Source organism: Diabrotica virgifera, chromosome 8 (genome assembly GCF_917563875.1).
Source record: "Diabrotica virgifera virgifera chromosome 8, PGI_DIABVI_V3a".
Taxonomy (NCBI): Eukaryota; Metazoa; Arthropoda; class Insecta; order Coleoptera; family Chrysomelidae; genus Diabrotica; species Diabrotica virgifera.
In genome coordinates this window covers 69528177-69551039 of record NC_065450.1, presented here as the reverse complement: position 1 = coordinate 69551039, position 22863 = coordinate 69528177, and the positions used below count along the sequence as shown (strand labels likewise).

At 33.4% G+C, this 22863-nt stretch overlaps 1 protein-coding gene across 2 annotated transcripts in view; it reads left to right on the top strand.

The window, feature by feature from the left end:
* LOC126890474 (putative fatty acyl-CoA reductase CG5065) overlaps positions 1–22863 on the top strand; it is an 86175-nt gene that overhangs the window by 32086 nt on the left and 31226 nt on the right. For both annotated transcript variants that reach the window (XM_050659444.1, XM_050659443.1), the window contains exon 6: positions 9396–9638. In XM_050659444.1, the coding sequence (XP_050515401.1) occupies positions 9396–9638 (243 nt within the window). The remainder of the gene's footprint in view (positions 1–9395; positions 9639–22863) is intronic.

Here is a 22863-nt window from a genome sequence, read left to right as displayed (position 1 = left end):
TGCAACGGTGACTCTTGGAATATAAGTAGAACAATATAACTTACAATGCTTTACGTGATGAGCTTCCGTCAGGACACTTATTTCAACAAACTCACAACTATTCACTTATCTGCCTTACTACTTCAGGAGACTCTTAGAGATCACCACTAGTCGACTTAACGATCATTTTCCAACTGACCTTCTTCCACCCTCTAACATTTCGCTAAACTCCCATTCTTCATACCTAGCCCCTCCTTTTTCCTTCTTCACCAATCCGAGTTCCTCAATTTTATCCCCATCTACCTTTCAGATAACAAACACCAATTTTCCCTACCATTAGAAATTTCCTAAAACTAATTACATGCCAATCGGTTTTTTTTTCCTTTCTTAATATCTAAACAAAGATTACATTCATTTAAATTTCTAAATACAATTGTTCCCTCGCCGCAAAAGTCCATTTGGGAAACCCGGTCTCATTGTCCAAACACATAACCACTTTCTTATCATACTAACTGTACAAAGAAAATACTTAATCCCTATTTAAATTTTGTTTACCTACGGCCATCCGCAGATAATTGACTTTCATTTCTTCGAAATGAATTTTGGTATATTTTTATTATATGTTTTAACTTTTCTAAAATATTAAGATCGAAACCATATTAATTCAAATTTTACATATCTTAACAACTCCCCGCCATTTGATTTGCCGAAAAAATTCTGTTATTTATTTAAATGACACAAGTTTTTTTTAGGATCAAATTATTCCATTATGTTACCAAACTCTACTCATGATACTTATAAATGTCGTGAATGTTAAAAATACCCCGTATCTTGCCTGTCTCTATATGAGCTAATTCATAACTATTTACCCCATTTTCCGTATTGACCCTATATGGACCTTCAAATACCGGCATCAATTTAGCACAAATACCATTTTGTAAATTGGACACCCTCAGTGCCCTCACTAAAACTTTATCCCCTTTCTGGAATGTAACCGGCCTTCTTCTTCGGGTCCTCTCTTGCCTTTGGAGATATTTCTCTCCACTTCGTCTCAATCTTCGTTGAACCACCTCGATCACTTCTTCGTATTGTCTGGGGGCGGTGTCTTCCCACGGTCTCGTAGGCATTGTTCCTTTCATTACATATAAAGGCGTCTCCTTGGTAACCGTATTTGGTGCACAGTTCAAATACGTCTCTATTTCAAACACTTTTCTGTCCCAATGTCGATGATGTTCTTCCGCAGCAATTCTTAGAAATTTTGTGACTTCTTGTATAAAACGCTCTGATGGGTTGCTCTGTGGATGTCGGATGCTTACAAATTTTGTATTTATGCCTCTCTCTCTTAATTCCCCTTTAAAACGGTCATTCCTAAAGTATGTCGCATTGTCCAACAAAATATTGTCTGGTCTTCCCACTGTTTCGATAAAATCGTCTATCTTCCGAAGTATTTCAGCTCCTTTCGTGGTTCTACATGGGTACAGTTTTAAATACTTTGAGAAAACATCCACCATAACTAATATGTGTTTATTCCTCTGTGTTGTCGTTATTAAATCGCTCAACATATCAATGGCGACAATATCCAGTTTCTTCCGAGCTATGACGTTTTTTGTGATGTTTTCGTTTTTGAAATTCTTACTTTTACACTTTTGGCATGTCTCGCAATTTCGAGTCATCTCTTTGGCTATTGTATAGTCCTGTCGACAAATATAGTTCTCCCTGAACATAAGCCACACCTTCCTGCTTCCAATGTGTCCGTTGTCACAGTGTAATTTTGCTAAAACTTCTTTTGCCATCTGTTCCGTGATTACATATAGTTCTTTACCATCGACCCTCTTAAAATATAAGTTATCTTCTTGTTCGGCCCTTTGCTTTTCTCTTTCATCCAGTTGTTCCTGATTTTCCCTGATCTGAGCCAAAGAAAATAAGCCTGCTTCTTCTCTCATTATGTTCATGCCAACGTGGAGAGTTTTGTGGTCCTCTTTGCGGAATTGTTCATCTCTCGTCAACGCATCAGCCAAGATATTGTCAGTTCCTTTGATATATTTAAATTCAAAATCATACTCTTGAAGTAAAAGAATGCCCCTATGAATTCTATTATTTACCAGCCTATTTTTCATTATATGTACCAAAGCTGCATGGTCTGTTTCAACGGTGAATTTTGCCCCTAGTAGGTAAAACCGTAATTTATTTACACAAAATAACACACTGGCGAACTCTAATTCAGTGACGCTGTACTTTCTCTCATATGTTTTGGTTACACGGGAGACAAAACAGATTGGCACCTCTACATCGTCTTGGATCTGTGATAACACCCCTGCGAATTTTGTTATGGAAGCATCGGTCCGGAGAATGAAAGGTTGATCATATCTTGGGTGGTGTACTCTTACAGCTGTGGAGAAAGCTCCTTTTAAATTTTTGAAAGCCATTTCTTGTTCCGTTCCCCATTTCCACCTAACATTTTTCTTAAGTAATGCTATCAACGGTATTTCTTTTGTGCTGATGTCTGGTATTAGTTTTTTGAAATAGTTTACCATTCCCAAAAATCCCCGCAATGTTTTTAAATTGGTTGGCCTAGCGTAGTTATTTATAATTTCGATTCTATCTTCTGCAAGACTAATCCCTTTTGTGTCTAATTTGAATCCTAAATACAGTATTTCCTTTTGGAAAAACTGACACTTTTGAATATTTAATTTCAATCCCGCTTGATCCAGTTCTTCTAGCACAGTGTGAATATGTCGTAGATGGCTTGTTATATCTGGTGAGAAAATTAATAAATCATCTATGTAATGTACAACAAATTCTTCATGCCTATTTAAGATTGTGTTCAATGCGCGAACCAAAGCAGCGCATGCACTCTGTAGGCCAAATGGTACCACCCTAAATCGGTATACCACTCCGTCGATCGAAAAAGCGGTATAATTTCGACATTTCTCTGCCAAAGGTATTAACCAAAAACTATGTTTCAAATCGATTTTGGAAAAAATGTGTGACCCTGTGATTCGTCCAAATATGGCTTCGATGTTCAAAGGCGCTTCGTATTGCGCGATTGTGTGTGAATTAATGTTTCTTGCATCTAAACATAATCGCAAATCACCACTCGATTTTTTAACGCATACTATCGGGTTGATATATGGAGAGTCACATCTTTCTATCACCTTGTCTTTGATCATTTTTTCAATTTCCTGTCCGACGCTTTGCCTGTATTTATACGGGATTGGATATGTCTTGGATTTAAAATTTTCTAAGTTTTTAACTTTAAAAGAATGTTCATAATTTTTAGCCACTCGGCTTTCTTCATTAATCAAATCTCCATAACTTTCTAGAATCTTCTCTACTTCCTTTTCCATATTTTCTCCACATTTTAATTTTCTTTCATCCTCATTTTGTTCGCATGTGTTCACTGTCCATAATATTTCTTCATAAAATTCTGGATTCTCGTCCATTATTGCCATTTCTTCTCTGTCCTCATCCTTTATTTCTTCTTCTGTTTTTTTTTTTATCTTCAATTTCCATTTGGTATCCCGAGCACCATGTTTCTACTGCTTTCATTTCTCTTATGAGAACTTCCTTTTCTTCCTGCTTCCTTTCTGTTTTATCGTCGATTGCCGACAATTCTTCCGTATCTTCGATTTCCTGTCTTTCTCTTGTATCCACCGTGTTTTCCTTCTTTCTTTTTGAACTCTTCTTCTTTTTCTTCCTTCTTTTTTTTTTCTGGTTGATTTTTTTCTTGTACTTTCGGTTTTTCCTCTACAGTCATATTGATTTCTTTATGTTTTTCCTGTTCATTTATCTTTTCAACAATTATTTTCCTCTCTATTTGCGTTTCTTCTTCTATGTTGTCTGGTTCTGCTCTGATTTCCAGTTTATTCTCCGAAAAATTTATGGTGATATGTTTTTCACTCAATTCATCAATTCCCGCTATCATATCATGGTTTAAATCTTCGATCACCACACATTGCATAATATAGTATTTGTCTCCCACTCTGATCCGCACTCCCAAACCTTCATTTACTGTCGTCAATTTTTTGTTGTTTGCACCCACTAAAGCAACCCTAGGAATTTTATACACAAATCTGTCCAAATTTAATTCTTTTACTAGTTTCTTATTGATTAACGATATCTCCGATCCAGAATCAATCAAAATTTTAATCGCTTTATGTTTTATAAATGCATCTAAGAATATTAAATTGGAATTAGAACTTTGTCTTTCATTTCCCGCCAACTGTATAAACTCTCTCGGATGACAAAATATACCGGAGAGTTGTTTATGTTTGTTCAGTGGATGCTTTATTGAAAATCCTGTCTGGATTCATTGCATATATCTTCTTCCTCGTTTTCTATTGTTACATGATTCATCTCCCTTCTATTTTGTCGTTGGAAATTCTGATTGTTTCTACCGTCCCTTTGTTCGTTCGTATTCCTAGTCGGAGGATTTTGTGCATCTCTGTTTCTGTTGTGATTTTCATATGTTCTATTTTTTGCGTGATTCCTGTTATCATAATTTTGTTGTCTATTGTAATTTTGGTATTCTCTCGGCCTATCTTCGTTTGTTGATTGGGCATGTCGGTTTCTCTGGTCATAATTTGATTGATACCTTCTTGCCGGTCCATTATATTGTTCATGTTGTCTTCTGTTTCGCATTTCTCTTCGTTTTGCTTCCCTTACTTGAAGGAATTGGCACAAACTATCAATATCTTGATAGTTTCTCAAAATCACGTGGTCCTCCAGCGTTTCTTCGAAATGTCTGCTTATCATTTCTACCAGTTGTTCGGTAGAGTATTTGTAGTCTAGATATTTGGAATTGTTATATATCTGCAAAGCATATCTTTCCTCCGATATTCCCATTTTCTCGTGATATCTTCCATTCTGTAGCTCTTGGTTGATTTCCCTCTGTTTAACTTTCCCCCAGAAATAGTTGAGAAATTTATTTTCGAAATCTGTCCAATTTTCAAACTCATCTTCTTTACTTTCATACCATAACGCTGCTCCTTCTTTCAGATGGTTTCTAATTGTTTCTTTGCAGTCGTCAAAATATCTAATATGTTGCAATTTGGTTCTCAAATTTTTAACAAATGGTACTGGGTGTGTTTTTCTAATATCCCCGCCAAATTGTATTTTCGCGTCGCTTGTACCATGGATAATCATTTCAATTCTTTCTCCACAATTCTGTTGATTCTTGAGTTCCGCAATTTGTTTTTCGTTTTGCTTAAATTTTTCTTCTATTTCTCGCCTGTCTTCTTGTATTGCATTTTCAAATTTGCTTTCTAACTGTTCTAATTCCATCTTCTGCACATTCTTAATATCCTTCATTTTAGTTTCTATTTCTTCTCGTTGCATCTCCAGTTTCCTTTCTGTTTCTTCTCTAACTTTTTCTAAACAGGCTTTCATTTCATTTTCATATTTTTTCAAACGCTTTTCCAATTTGCCATCATTCTCTTCCAATTTCTGTTCTATTCTCTGTGATATTTCTCTTTGTGTTTCTTCCATGGCTCGTTTTGATTCCTGTTGATTTTCTTGCATTGTCCTTTTTGTTTCCTGTTGATTTCTATCCATTTGTTGTGACTGGAGTTGCATCAGTTGCAATAGTTTCTCTATTCCTGTTAATTCCTGTTCTTTTCTCTCCATAATCGTTGTATCTCCTTCATTATCCAATCCTTCTTCAACAATTTTTTCCTCTTCTCTGTTTTCTTGCATTTTGCTTTGCCTCCTTGTGGTCGACATGTTGTTTCTTTTCGTTACTGTTTTCTTTGTCCCCGCCAAATGTGAAATTTTACAACACTCTATAAGTTGCAGAACACGACAAATATTTCTCCCCAAATTTAATAAATTTTCTCCACAAATATCAAATATGCAATCAGTAAATTTCAAAATAAATATCAAATGTACGATTGGTAAAAAAAAATCAAATAATTCAATGGCAGTAAATATCAAATACCTACGATCAATCCATAAATCAAAATTATTTTTACACCTGGAAAAATTGTCAAATTATCTCTGGATCACCTGTAGTTATTCCTTATCTCTTTCCCTACCATCAAATGCAAAGCTGCGATATTTTTAAGCCGCCACGTTCTGGGCTCCAGTTAATGTGATATTCAAAGATCGGTGTGCTCAAAGCAATTGATTAGATAATTAACTAATTAATTAAATTTAATTTTAATGATGCACTTATGATTTAATCACACTATTTAATGCTCTAATCTCAGGGTTTTATATTCTCGTGCTTCAATATCTCCTTTGCTTTACATATGATAAATAAGGTCAAAGATTAACGGAATAAAACACATATATGGTACAAAAGCATCTATTGAAATAAATTCACCCTCAAAATATCCTCTAAAAATAATATCTCCTATTCTGATTATTGAAATAACCCTACCACTATCTAAAGTACTTATTGAAATTTGCGTTATGAATAATTCTACAAAAAAAATAAAACTGTCTCTCGGATGATGAGTTGTCCAAATTCTTGTCTCTGGTCGCCTACAATTTACTCTTAGCAGCCCCCTATGTAGTCAGCAATCTCGCAACAAATTATTGCAAGCCTATTGTCATTAATGACCCCCTACAGATGCACGTATCTTTCAAAAAACAATGCTAGCCTTTTCTCCTCTCGATAAACTGAATCTATTTCTCGTTCCGGCATGCAACGGTGACTCTTGGAATATAAGTAGAACAATATAACTTACAATGCTTTACGTGATGAGCTTCCGTCAGGACACTTATTTCAACAAACTCACAACTATTCACTTATCTGCCTTACTACTTCAGGAGACTCTTAGAGATCACCACTAGTCGACTTAACGATCATTTTCCAACTGACCTTCTTCCACCCTCTAACATTTCGCTAAACTCCCATTCTTCATACCTAGCCCCTCCTTTTTCCTTCTTCACCAATCCGAGTTCCTCAATTTTATCCCCATCTACCTTTCAGATAACAAACACCAATTTTCCCTACCATTAGAAATTTCCTAAAACTAATTACATGCCAATCGGTTTTTTTTCCTTTCTTAATATCTAAACAAAGATTACATTCATTTAAATTTCTAAATACAATTGTTCCCTCGCCGCAAAAGTCCATTTGGGAAACCCGGTCTCATTGTCCAAACACATAACCACTTTCTTATCATACTAACTGTACAAAGAAAATACTTAATCCCTATTTAAATTTTGTTTACCTACGGCCATCCACAGATAATTGACTTTCATTTCTTCGAAATGAATTTTGGTATATTTTTATTATATGTTTTAACTTTTCTAAAATATTAAGATCGAAACCATATTAATTCAAATTTTACATATCTTAACAATATATATATATATATATATATATATATATATATATATATATAATAATATAATAATAGTGACGTCATCCGTCTGGGCGTGATGACGTAATCGATGATTTTTTTTAAATGAAAGTAGGGGTTGTGTGATAGCTCATTTGAAAGGTTTTTAATTCTCTATTCAGTAATATATACCTTAACATAATTATTTGTACAGGGTAGACAAAAAAAAAGAAAAAAGTTGTTTGTACACCCTGTATAAATAATTATGATAAGGTTTATATTACTGAATAGAGAATTAAATAACCTTTCAAATGAGCAATCACACAACCCCTACTCTCATTTAAAAAAATCATCGATTACGTCATCACGCCCAGATGGATGACGTCACTGGTATTATATATATGCCAAAAAGTCCTAATTTAAAAATAAAAATCGACCTGTCTGAGGATTTCTCTTCAAATTTTCCCATTCTCGAGATAATGAATTTATGCAAACTCAAACGTCCTCGTTTATACTACAGTGTCGCGCCCGGTTGATTAGCAATTAAAAAACAAAGGTGTTTTCGATATTGTATTGCAAAAGACTCTTCGGGATTTCATCAATCAATGTTTAAAGAATATCTACCTACCTTGGTAATATTGAAATTTTTAGTTAAATGTCCGAGTTAGGGTTAAAAATGGCCGATTTCACAATTTTCAAAATTTTAAATCGCTTATATTATAACAAAAACTATTAACCTAAGAGAAAAGTCACTAAAGACCTTTTCTGTTTAGAATGATTCAAAAAACCTAAAAAAAACTTTGTTCGATGCAAAAAAGATAATTTTAGGAGAAACCCCTAATCTTTCCCCTCACCTGGCAAGGTCTTATACTCTTCAGAATCGCCTGTCATTGTACACATTTCTTCTAAATGACTTACACAAACACATACTTAAATTTAAACTTTACAGGAGAAAGTTTATTTTACCCCCTAAATTTGCACTTTTCGATTCGTCTGGTAGATACACGTGCACGTCTGATGCCTGCCACGTCATGGTTTTTAGCCTTGGTGTGCTATGAATTATCACCTAGCCTTACAGGACGACCGTTAGTCGGAAGGTTCACTAGCTCTTAGACTATTATGATTTGATCAATAAAATTTCAATCATATTCGATTTGAACTCAATGTCATTGAACGATACGCCAGTCGATGAGAGCAAAAAATAGGATATTCAACCCTATTGTGTAACTTTTAACAAATCGAATAGAAATGACCAAGTCGAATCTTAATTTCCCGAAATCGGAACGTTGGATACCTATAGCGTCATTTTCATGTTTGGATTGGCATTCTGTAACTCACATCGTAATCACTGTAAATCGAAATCGCCAAATATTATTTGACGCGCTCAGGAGGAGATGGCAACACCACACTTCAAAGTGAAAGAAGTGTTTTGTGCGAAGAATTCATCAAAAAAAGAAGAAATTTTGGTTTGTTGTGGATGGTTTTGGTTAAGTTTGACAAATTCAACACAACAGGAATAAAGCATGGCAAGTGGAACACCGGTTGGGAACACGAGCACCAAAGAAAACACATCTGCTGAGAATTTAACTTATATCATAAAATCATATTGATCATAAAATATTATTGCACGGTAAAAGTAAGTTTCTTCCCAAGGAAAAATTGTGGTTTTTCGTTTGAAACACACTAAATTCGTTAAACTCTACACATTCTACCAGGAAATTATTTATAGTAGCAATTCTTAAAATGTTTAATGCTTTCTATTAACCTTGACGATGTATAATTATTGGTATGTAAAATTAAGTATACAATTATATAAATAAATAACAACACAGACTAAAACCGCTAATTATTTTAACAAATAAACGTCAAAATAACAATAATGATACCAGTGCGCAAGCGCCAAGACCAATTTCGATGTCAAAATGTGATCTCGAAAGATAAGAGCTTGCCTAGTCTAAATCAATTTCTACCCAATGTTCCGACAGTAGAGTCGAGATGAGTTACAGAATACCAATTCCTACAAATTCCGATCGCCGATCCGACTTGCTAACCTCTATAATATGATTTGATTTATTTCTATTCGATTTGAAGTTACATAATAGGCCTGATTGTCTCTTTATTTTTTAGAGAAAGTGAAAGTATTGAAGTGTTAAACTTAGCACAAGGAAACATCGCCAGGCTGACTCTGGGGGAGTTAGTCCAAATGGGCAGGAAACTTATCTTGGACACACCTTTTTCTACAATTATGTGGTATCCTAGATTCAGTATAACAAATTGTTGGTACAATTTTTATATACAAACCGTACTTTTTCACATGGTTCCAGCCTTCTTCGTGGATCTTATGTTAAGACTGGTTGGGAAGAAACCTATGTAAGTATTTTAATTTTTAATATTGTGGACATCTATCTATAATAATGAGCACACTAAACGCAACGCAAATGACTAAAGAACACAATTAGTGTTTGCTGTTTTCAGATAAGATATTTTAACATATATTTATATCATTCTATATTTTTTGTGAACTTGATTTCTATGAGTTCTACAAATCACAATATTCAATAAACATATGATAGTCAATTGAACAAAAATACTTCACTCTCTTCTAACTTTTTTGCCTAGGAACGAGATCGTAACACCTCTTCCTCTTGCAACTCACTCCAGGATTCTCCTCGATATTTCATGTGAATAAAATCCTGAATCCCCACGTTGTCTCTTATTAGTTACTCCATCATTTATACAAATTCCCTCCATGGTTTAGGAACTTCATCGTCCCAGGTTTGTACTTCTTGTTTGGGAGAAGTTTGAATTTTTTACTTCTCCTTGATGATCCACGTTCCATCTTTATGGGCAGACTTAGTAAATCCTATGGTTTCCAAAAGTCGCCTCCTCTTCCATCTCCACTGAAAACCCGGAGTTTTTCCGTGGTTTTGTTGTCCTCCTCTTTTAAAACAATCCTCGTGAAGACCTCTTCCAGCCAGGCTTCACATTAGAACTCTATTGTCTCCTTCTCGTTCTCTCATGTTTTCATTTTGTACGCGGCAGCACTCACCCATTTTTAATGGCTTCTGAATTCTCGAGGTTCACTTAAACCCCCATTTTTGCCATCTTCTTTCTATGCAAGATTTCCACGTTGATCTTCAGACCCCTAGCTATCGAATTTCTTTAAATCTCTCCGTTCTTCTACACTTTCTCGATATAATCAAGCATACGACTTCTCAGGATGTTGACCTTCCTCTTTATGGATAGCCTTTCATTTGGCATTTCCCTCATGAGTTTCTCAATTTCCACTACACTCTATTTTCTTTTTTTTTGCCTCTGCTTTTGCCATTCATCATCAGAGCTTTTTGTGCTGCCCGCCTGGCCGCTTTCTTCTTTCTTTCTTACGTTTTTTTCTCATAAAATCCTCATTCACTTTATATTTTCTAAGTCTCTGACTATTTTTTCCCTCCTTTTTTTCTTTTCTCTTTAAATCTATCTTTCTTTTACTTCCTCCTTTTTTCCTCCTATATTCCTTTCCCGTTTTTTCTATAAGCCATTCCAACATGCGGTCAAAATTAAATCAATCTGACAGCGGGGAGGCAAACATAAATGTTATTCTAGCAATTCTTAATGTGTTTTAGGGTAGTTTAGTTGCGTTTCTTTGTAATTTTGTTCTACACAAACATTATTTTAACATTCTCACTAGAATAATTAATCTAAAAAGATAATATGCCTCATTTCTATTGTGTTTTAAAGTGTGGAATGCGAAGCATTCATGATAAAGTCCAGTTTTATCGGTTACTATCAGGGCTACATTTTAAGCGTACAACAACTAAAAATAAGTTATTATCTGAGAGACAAAAACAACGGTTAAATGCTATAAAACGTCCTATAGAAATGCTAAATAACTAAATACACTCACCGGCACAAAATTCCGCCACCCAAAATTTTTTATTAAGTTTGACAATCTATAACTTTATTATTTGTACTCCGATTTTCAAGGTTCTTTCATTAATTTATAGGTACATGTATCGATGTCGTTTTTTATTATTCGGGTAACAAAATTTTTTTGCTTAGATGGCATTATACGGGGTGAATGGAATCGTTGTATTTTCTCCTAACTTTAAAAAATTCTGTGGAAAAATTGGAGGGCTGATTTTATTTCATACTCCTTTTGTATTATCCTGGAGGTATCACTAAGGCTTTGTCTTTTGGATTATCCGAACATCTCTTTTCTTGTAAGAGCTGTAAATAAAAACACTGCTTTGAAGGTTTTTTAATTAAAAATATCAAACGCACTAAAATTAACAACATAAAACAAAATTAACAACAAAACAAAACACTTCAATAGCGAGTATGTCCACCTCTTGCAGCAATTACTGCTCGAAATCTGTTTGACATCGAATAAAGATATGTTATCCTTGCCTGGGGAATAGCCCGATATTCCTCTACCAGGGCCATAACTGTACCAAATTTTCTGGAGACCTAGGATGACGGCGAATAGCTTTTTTTAATTCATACCATTAATACTCAATAGGATTGAGATCTAGGCCGCATGCGGGCCATTCTAATCTTATCAATTCACCCTCTATTTTATGAGTCAACCAGTGTTTTTATTTACAAAAATGGTACACTCCTACAAAAAAAGGGATATTGGGATAATTCAAAAAACAAAATTTTAGTGATGCCTCCGGGATAATATGTCAGGACTATGGAACAAAATCAGCTCTTCCGTTTTTCCACAGAATGTTTTAAAGTTAGGAGAAAATACAACGCTTCCATTAACCCCCGTAAAATGCCATGGAAGCAAGATTTTTGTGTTACCGGAATAATACCAAACGATATCAATACATGTACCTACAAACTGGTGCAAGAATCTTGAAAATCGGAGTACAAATAATAAAGTTATAAATTTTCAAAATTAATCAAAAATTGTGGGTCGCGGAATGTTGTGCCGGTGAGTGTATATCCATGTTACTTACGCTTGGAAACGTCTAAACCGTAGGTTAACTCAAACCCCTTAAGGGAAAGTGGACCTATATTATTTATTTTGCCAATTTTTTGCTTGTACCTACCACTTTGTTTATTTATTTACTGCTAAAATTAAATAAAGTCGTTCAAGTACTTCTACAACTAAAAACTACACAAAATATATATATATATATATATATATTTATGCACAGATATCAAAGTGAGGTCCTGACATTACGCGCACTTAGTGAGGACCGGTAGAAAACGTAGACATAATCGTTTCAACTCTTCATAGTGACCTTGACAAGTAAATAGCAATTAAAAAATGACGAGTATACACAAAAAAAATTACGTATATGTGCCCCGTATTGTTCAAGTATATTGCCACCCAAGTGAGGCCATTATACGCAGCTATTAAAGTGAGACTGTATATACTTTTTCGTTATGCGCACAAAGTGAGGACAACTTCACGTGTATATTTCCTTACAGCTCATCAAGTGAGGACCATACAGTGTTGTCGATAAATATGGGATTAATCGTTTCTACTGCCTTTTTCTGTATAACACAGTAAGAATTATTATTGTTTCGATGTTTCAGTCACTTGTAGTTATAAGAAGGATGTGGACTCTTTGTTCTTGCTCGTACTGTTTGTTAATTTTATAACATTTTAGTACCTCAGCATTAAATCACGGTAGCCTTATCGGAGACTAGCGTTAATAAAGAAATAGTTTTATATTTTTTAATAATTTACGTTAAAGATGGATAGGAAAGCAAGAATTTTGAAAATAGCGTTAGTTGAGAACAATAATAATCAAAATGGAGGATACAGTGATAGTTCAGTTATGTGAAATTTATATTGAACTTAACATATAAATTTAAAAGCCCGACTTTTGATCTAAGGGGAACACAGTTTTTACGGTACATACATATCTGTCATTTGTCAACCCCCTCCCTTCCATTTCCCCCACCTCTTATTTTTAAATAGGGAAGAGGGGCGTATGCTAGCTCATTTGAAAAGATATTCAATTCTCTATCCAGTATTATTAACATTGACATAATTATCTACACAGAGTGTATTTTAGTATAGGTACTGTTGCCCCTGTCGATTTTCATTTTAAAACGACAATTTTCCAACCTTAATTTTAGTATACAAGATGATTTACTTAATTTAATTAAACTTAATGTACCTTTTTTACTGACTTAATTTTACAGTTATTCCACTAGATGGCAAATACAGTGATATGTGCATATGTTTTATTTCGAATAATCATTTTAAAATAGTTTTAGTTTTCTATTTTCTCTGAAAATTGTTGCAAGCTTCTTGTTCTTATACTTAAAATCATGTCACTACAAATTTATACGAGACTACATATTAAGAGTATAGAAAGTATTATAATATATGACATACATGCTTTTTTCCATTTATTGAAGATATTTCACCTTATCCTGAAACAATGCAATGTGACCAAGTGTCCTCAACTAAAAAAATATATCCCACTATTTTGATATTAAATGTATAGTTTGTACTATAAACCGTATTGAAATAGATTGCAACATGTGTGTGTGGTTGGGTGTGTAAGTAAACATATATCACTAAGAGCAAAACTAAGAACTTACAAGACCGTAATAAGGCCGATAGTAACGTATGCTTCTGAAACATGGGTCACAACAAAAAAATATCAAGAGTTGTTATTAGTTTGGGAGAGGAAAATACTGCGCAAAATCTTCGGTGGGAAAAACTTAAATGGACAATGGGTAAGAAGAACAAATAAGGAACTAACTGAGCTCTATCAAGATCCTAACATACTAGCAGTAATTAAGGCGCAAAGACTTAGATGGTTGGGCCATGTGCAGAGGATGATTCCATCTAGAATTCCCAGAATGGTACTATCTAGTGCATTGGCAGGGAAAAGACGAAGAGGAAGACCGAGGTCACGATGGAGTAATGGAGTTAGAGAAGATATGAGAAGAATTAACTTAAGGAACTGGGAAACAAAAGCGACTGACAAAAGGGAGTGGAAAAGTATAGTACATCAAGCCATGGGCCTACTAGGCTCGTAGTGCTTACATATTATAATATCAGTTTTCTAATATTATCCAGTTCCATATCCAGTTCCGAATCCAGTGGTTATATTTCTTCCGTATTGTTTAGTTTCGCTTCCAGTGATTGTATTTTTTTCTTGTTTTTTTTTTTGAAATATTTATTTATTATTTTATTACTATATTTTTTTTATTGTGCTCATAATAGATTGCAACATTGTCTACAGACATGAATGCAGTAACAACAGTGGCGTGCTGGCACTTTTCAAGCGGCCCGGTGATTTTATAGAAAAGCGGCCTTCTATCCTCATTTTATCTTCTAATATCAGGATGTTTTATTCGTTATTTAAGAAAACAAAAATATAGGTAAATTATTTTTGAATCAAACATAAAACTTTGAATTCAATGATTTATTTTAACATGCTATATTTCTTAATTTAAGAATAATAATCTTAAAAATAATAAATGACATATATGACAATAATGTATGCAGTAAGGCAGAAACCATAAGCTCCTGAATAAATATAATATGAATTTGATGTAATAAAGATAAAAGTAAAATAAAATTTTGAGAATTTTTCAATTATGTATTAAGTTGAATTTTAGTAGATCAATTATACAAGAGAGTACAAATACAAGTACAGTGCATACACTTTAATTTAACAATATTTAAAATGTTAACACAACGCAATAATCTAAATATTCTTTTGGAGTTATTTTATAAAATAATTACTTTAACTCTCGATCAATAATTTTGAGCAAATTCGTCGATTATTTCATCATTTTTAAGCTCATACAAAGCTTCTTTTTCTATAGACATTAACCTAAAAGTGATCTTGTGTTAAAGTACTTCTGAACCGATTTTTTATGTATTTCAATGTTGAAAAGCTTTTTTCGCAAGATACTTGTGTCACTGAAAGAGTTAATAAATGCTTTATATTATACTATTTAAATTTGGATAAGTACATTGATATAAGTTGTACTATGCAAAAAAGTGTAACAGCAAGCTATACAATCTTTACACTTTTTAGTACCACACGGAGGTGAAGTTTTCACGATATCAACATTATCATTTGTTACTTCATGTTCATTATCATTTAGATTAATAATATCATTCTTCATATTTTCTGTAGACTGAACATCTTTATCATTTAGTTGATCTTCTATAATCTCAGTATTTTGCAAAATCCTATTTTTAATAGAATTCATTTATCAGCAAGATTCACGAGTTCTTCTCTAATTGCAGTTGCAGATATGGTAGAATAAAAATGTCTTAATTTTTCAGTAAATGATTTAAATGCCGTCAAACAAAGGTATACCATTTTTTATTGTATCAAAATTTCTAGGATGTAGAGTGCTTATATCATTATAAAACGATTTGGTTTGTCTTGATCAAATCGTTTTTCGATAGGTACCTACTTCCAATAATTCGGTCAAAAATATGCAAGAAGTTTTTCCATTTTTTATTCTGCAGAGTACAGACATACATGTTTGAAGGAAAGTGGAAAACCATAAATATACTTGTATGTATGAAAATAAATATTATGTGAAGCAATCTATTTATGTATATAGACCATGGAGTCTTGTTCATTTACATAAAACTGTATTTCACAATTAAAAAAAATTAATTTTTTTAAAATGTTTTATCAACATTATTAGCAAAATTATTAATATCTGATTAGAAATTAAAAAAATATTTTTTTTTGTTACATCTAAAAATTGTTGTGATAACTTCTTTGACCGGCCTCAAGAGGCCGCGGCCTCTCGGTGATTACACCGATTCATTTATATGGCCAGCACGCCACTGAGTAACAATAAATAAAAAAATCGGAGATCCACACCCCGGATTTGAAATCGAAACCTCTGCTTTACGAATCCGAGATCCGAGGTCTACCCACTAGGTCACTAGGCTATCGCTCTTAGACAATATTTTTTCCTGAAACGGGGAACTTTTAAAGCCGGGTCTAGACTATGTAACAAAACATGCTAATAACAAAGTTGTACAACAAATTTGTTGTACAACTTTGTTATGTAACTTGTTATAATATAGCATGAGTATCCAGACTATATAACAAAACACAAAACAACAACATGCGCATAAATTTTGCAGCATTTTAGATGGATAGCTGGTAGGTTAGGTAGTATATAAAATTGCGTCATATAAGTATGGAGGATCTCTTCATAGCAACAGCAGCGTGTGTAATATTGTGGAGGCGACACCGGCGTGTTAAATTAATATTTTAGATGTGTCCTTCATTTGCAGCTCGAGCAAAATATAGGTAGTGGTAGCTCTTTTAGCTGATCTGGAAAGAGATAACATAGACCCATCGAGAGGAGACATTAAATGTGATGGCAGTTTTAAAAACTTCTTAAGAATAGAAAGTTCTGATTTTGAATTTCTTATAAATGAAATCGGCCATAAAATAGGCAGGAAAGACATTTCGAGATGCAATTCCAGTAAGAGAAAGAGTAACAGTTATATTATTAGCAAAGTATATTTTTTAAACTTTTTACTCATTGTTTCAGAGAGGAAGTATAACATTTCTGTAAAATTTAATTCCTCAGTATTATCGTCTTCACCTGTTCATGATTGAGTGTCACTGTCTGTTTGAATTGGTGTAGCTGGAGAAGTAGCGGATGTAGGTGTAGTGGACGGAATAGAAAGGCTCAGATATATTGTATGATTGAGTGCCTGTTTGAGTAGCTGATGAAGCAGTCTGCATCTGTGTAGCGAATGAAGTGAATGTTACAGGTTTTATGTCTGAACACTCTGCTCTGTAGAGAATAGTATTTATGTCAAATTTAGAGTTGATTTGCACCGATTTGCTGTTAAGGTTCCGCGTACTGCTTTTCTTTTGTTGGCTTGAGTTATAGGCGTACGTGCATTAGTTTTAACTACAGTTTCTTTATCTATTTTCACTTCTATTTCAGTCTATTCATCGTGTTTTTTATTTGTCTTTTAAATCAATAAATGTAGCTCATCCCATAGCAATCCCATAATACTCGTTACTTACGAAATAGCTCAATTAAATGAGTAGTCAGTTCTTTCGACAATTTCATCGCGTAAATAACCCTACGTGCACAGAGCAAAGAAAAATCTAGCACAATCACTCCAGAATGAACAAGGCGATATGACTCCAACGGTTGCTGCTCGCGTAGGTACTATGCCAGAGAAATGTTTCAATAACATGTTTTTAGGTGTAGATCAGTCGCGGTGCGGTTTTATAACTTTCTTTGATGTTTACCGACATCTGTTGGATAACATAAAACATGCTATATAACCAGAAAAATGTTATACAACACTGTGTTTTAAAACTTGTTTATTTAAAATTTTGTAACAAGTTACAAAACTTTGTTATTTAACATGTTTTGTTACATAGTGTGGACCCGGCTTAACGGTAACTTCTTATAGGTAATACACTACAATTTCTGAATATTTTTTCTGAAATCTATCGAATGGTACCAAACACGACCCCACGGAGGTGGGGGGGGGGGTTACTTTAAAATCTTAAATAGGAACTTCTTTTTTTTATTTCAGATTTGGATTCTTTGCGTAAAATAAGCAACTTTTATTCGAAACGGTTTTTTCTAATTACGGATAGGTGGCGCTATAATCGGAGAAAACGGGTGTTGGAAATGGAAAATTAAATTAAAATATGGAAAGTCCCCACTAAAATGGAAAATTTTACTCAACTTTTTTGGTTTTAGAACCTAATAATCACAACCCAATAGGTCCCCAAAGCGCTCGAGTGACTGCACATTTAGCATACTTTGCTCCCCTACTATATGTATTATAAATAATATGCCAAGTAATTATTAACCCAAACAACCATAATTCAACTTTTATTTACTAATAAAGAACTGGACGAAAGTGTCACATCAGCTTTTATGAAACACATGAATATTTACATAAAAAGGTAAGTGATCTGCTTGAAATCGATATTCCCAAAATCATCTAAAAATTGTTTATACTTGAGTACTTTGAGACTCTTGTATGAAATGTGAATACCGAAATACGATTAGGAATCTCCATTATGTAATTTTTAAATAATACATAATTCTTAGGAAATGAAAGGTATTATACAAACGTGTTAAAAAATACTACCTACTGAAATTTTTTGATGTTAATAAATGATGAATTGGTTTATCGAATTTATTTTTAAGGTGATACAGTAGCGATCAACAGGTAGCCAAAACGCGTTCTAAGATTGAGGCTGTAATTTTGAATATTTTTTCGAGATATTTGGCACACGTATTTGTAATATAATAAAGAATGGCGGTACAGAGCCCAATTTGAAAAATATATTAATATGTGGAAATTACTCTGTAAATAAATACAATATTAAAAAAACGAGTCTGTACCGCCATTAAGAAGAACAAAAAAATACACTTTCTTCAAATAAACTTTTTTATCAGATGCCTAGATTTTGTGTCATTTTGGAACTACTAATGAAATAAAAAATTTTAGTAGTTCCAAAATGACACAAAATCTAGGCATCGGATAAAAAAGTTTATTTGAAGAAAGTATATTTTTTTGTTCTTCTTAGTGGCGGTACAGGCTCGTTTTTTTAATATTGTATTTAATTACAGAGTAATTTCCACATATTAATATATTTTTTAAATTGGGCTCTGTACCGCCATTCTTTATTATATTACGAATACGTGTGCCAAATATCTCGAAAAAATATTCAAAATTACAGCCGCAATCTTGGAATGCGTTTTCGCTACCTGTTGATCGCTACTGTTTCCTCTTAAGTAAAATATGTCATTTGGATATTTTTTTAAACTCGATAGATCCTAGGGACATGTCGGTAGGATCATCACTTTTGGGAGTTTTGGGAATATCCCAATTGACAACGCAATATACACCGACGCCGTCTACAACGAGCGACGAATCAGAGATGCCAGATTGGGGTACTTTCGCCCATTTTTAGGGTAATTTGAAAGCACATGGGAAAATTTTTATAGGTTGAATTGGTTGGGGAATTTTTCGGGAGGAAAATTGAGCAAACTGAATTGCAATATAAATGTATGTAACATATAACATTATATTAACATTATAACCTATCGAGTATTTGCTTCTGATTAAAAATACCGAAAAATGGTTTTTGGAACAACCGCTTTTTTTGACCAGTTATAACCGCCAGGTTAAACCGTAAGTAAAAAACCGGTATAACCGAAAACCGGTTTTTTGTTCAACAACCGCCATCCCTACCTTGGTTGTTACAAATACAGTTCGCTGGAATAAGTTTTACCCCCCTTATTAACTTATTTATTTTTAGCACATAAGAAAAACGTTCGGATAGGTCGATTTTAAAAATAATCATAGTATATTATAGCGTCAATGTTTCGAACTTTACGCGATCCCTCTTCTTCAGGTGACAGGCACAACTTTGATTTTTTTTAAATAGGAAAGTAAGTACATCATGTGACACCTCATTTAAAGGCTTTTTTCTACAACCGTGTTAAAAATGCAATTTTTAGAACTCCATACGTGCGTTAAAAATGCTACTTTAAGGCAGGGCCGGTTTTAGGGTTCTGAGCGCCCCTGGCAAAATAAAATTTGGCGCCCCTTCATATAAGAATATACAAATTTACTGCAAATATAAAAAAATAGGAAAAAATCAAAATTTTACCATAAAGAACTATGTAAAAATATATTTATTTAAAAAATAGTAGGATAGTTATTACTTATAACTTATCCAACATAGGGCATAGTATAGCGAGCACATTTTAAGTTCAAGCGACGAAGAAGCGAGGTAAAAGATAAATGCACATTATCAACAACCAGTAAAAAATGTGTATAAATAACTATTTAGATGGAAAATAAGCCACAATTAAATTGGAAAAAATAATTATATTATCGTTTCGACGCCCAAATCGGGTGTCGTTGTCAAAATACAAAATACTACTAAATTAAACAAAAATGTTGTTGCTTAGTAAAAAATTCGTCTAATAATTTATTTAATCTGACTCATTTATATCATTTAATGTGTATAAATCTTCTACAAGACCAAAAAACATGTTGATTGTGCTCAAGATATAGCTGCATCACCAATAACTAAATTGAGGGAGTGGCATCCACTTAGCATAAAATAGCATGCGGATATTCTTTGCAAACGCGAGCTTGTACATCTTTATTTTTTCTCTTCCTTTTAGAGCCGTTGTGATATCCTTGGCCTTACAATCATCTATGCAAATTCAAATAAAATCATTCATTATTTTTTTTATTATCTCATGAGCTTTTTATTATCTCTATGACTCGATACCTATAAAACCAAGCTATGGTTTTAGGTATCGAGTTACTAGGACAAACAATATGCTGCATACTAAAATTAAACCCGGTACTGTGGGATAAGAACATCAGTATAAAAACAAAAAGAAGAATATAATATAACACCATGACAAAAAGTATTTTGAATAATGGGTGTGAAAATTGAATAAAAAATACGAAAACCAAATGCAAAATAAGAGCAACAGAGATCGAATACCTAAGTAGAAGCTGTAGAAGGGATAGAATAAATAACATAGAGATTAAGAAAATAATGGTAATGAATTCAAGGGATAATAGACAACATAGAACAAAAGAGATTAACCTGGTACGTACATGGCAGAAGAGCAGACCAAAATCGTTGATAAACAGAATAACAGATTGGAGCCCGATAGGAAGAAGAAAGAGAGACAGACCCCGAAAATCTCTTAGAGATAAAATGGACGAAGCAATATTAGAAAAGAAACCTGCAGGACTGGAAAAACAGAAAGAACTGAAAATAACGGTCAAGTGAAATAATACAGGAAAAACTATGGAAATCCAGGGTGGTCAAGAAAAAACAGGATGTTTCTAAATAAATGCGACAAACTTTAAAGGGTAATTCTATATGAAAAAATAATGACAGTTTGCTCTATAAGCGTATGTCAGCAAATACTTCGTTTCCGAGATATGGGGTGTTGACATTTTTCTTACAAACTGACGATTTCTTTATTGTTCTAAAACCGGTTCAGATATGCAAATGAAATTTGATGTGTTTTAAGAGGTAATTATTGCGCATTTTTTGACATAAAATTAATAATTTTTTATCTACTGTTGAAATGGTGTGAATTTTTTTAAAGAAAAACATAGTACGCCACTGAGATATTTCAAATAACAAATCATTTTGGAATTACTCGTTCAATTTATGATATATACAAAAATCTATTATTCCTTTTTTTCATACGTCGTTCGTGCCGTTTTTATGCAAAAAGTGAAACATCTTAACGCGTACAAAGTATTCGAAATAAATTTCATATATATTCATATTATGAAAAAGAACTTGTCAATTCTAATTCATATAGATATACCTGGTTTGTTTTTTTTTTATTTCAAATTACACACCCACGGACACACGACAATGTTGATAAAGCAAAGTTTACAGAACAGGAAGACAAAACTATTTAACCATTGATTCTATAATGACAAGCAGCAGTATAATAATATCACTGACTATTCATAAATTTGTTGATACTTCGTAAATCTGATCTTCGTGTATTTTAAGTATGTATGTATAACATTGTAATACCATGAAAGTGATAGGTATTACCTGACAAATGACCTTTAAAAGCCATAACAATTTTTAGGTTGCATTATTTTTATTAGAGAATTTTTGTGAGCTAGAAATAGTTTTCTTATTGTTACAATTATTTAATATTAATTGCCTTAGGAGTAATCTTAGCCCAAAGATAATCTATAAAGTCCAAAAAAATAGTGAATGTAAAAAATATTATATTTTTTTTTTGTTTAGCTAATGCCTCGACAACTAATGGCCATTGGCATGGTAGGTACGGTAATTTTGAACATTTAGGTACCTAGTGTCATGTGTAAGTAGTGTGTGTGTTGAGTAAGTGGCTTGTTACTTTGCAATGTCGACGTCATTGTCTTTGCAAAGAGACGCTAATTGTATCCGAACGTCTGCGGTCCCTCCGGTGAGAACCGATCCCACGAGGACAGAAACTATATTCATTTATTAATTTATAATAAATGAAAAATTTCCGACCCTGGTGAGATTCGAACCCACAACCTTTCGGATTTTTTCGATCCAAAGGCAGGCGCTCTTACCACTGAGCCACGGAGGGGGGTAAATATTATATTTATATATCAGCGTCTCTCAAAATTTGGCGCCCCCAAATTCTGGCGCCCCGGGCGGTCGCCCGGCTCGCCCGCCCCTTTATCCGGCTCTGCTTTAAGGCACTAGTGCTTTAAAATTTTTATGGCACTGCAATTCGTATTGATCGTATAGGCAATTTTGATGTAATGTCAAAAAAATATAAAAATGGAATGTCAGTCAAGTTCAAGTAAAAGTTTTTGTAGATATTGTCCTGTAATTACGTTTGTAGAAAAAATATTGCATGATATGCGTGTTAAAAAGTGCATTTTTAAGGCACTCATGTGAATTGCAGAACTCGCTGTCGCTCATTCTGCAAACTTTCACATGCGTGCCTTAAACGTGTACTTTTAACACTTATATCATAAATAACTATTGAAATACTGATTACAAAAATTTATAGTATTTTAAGCCTTTCTGAGAGCATATGCGCAAAAATTTCGCTCGAATTATTTTTAAATGCGTTC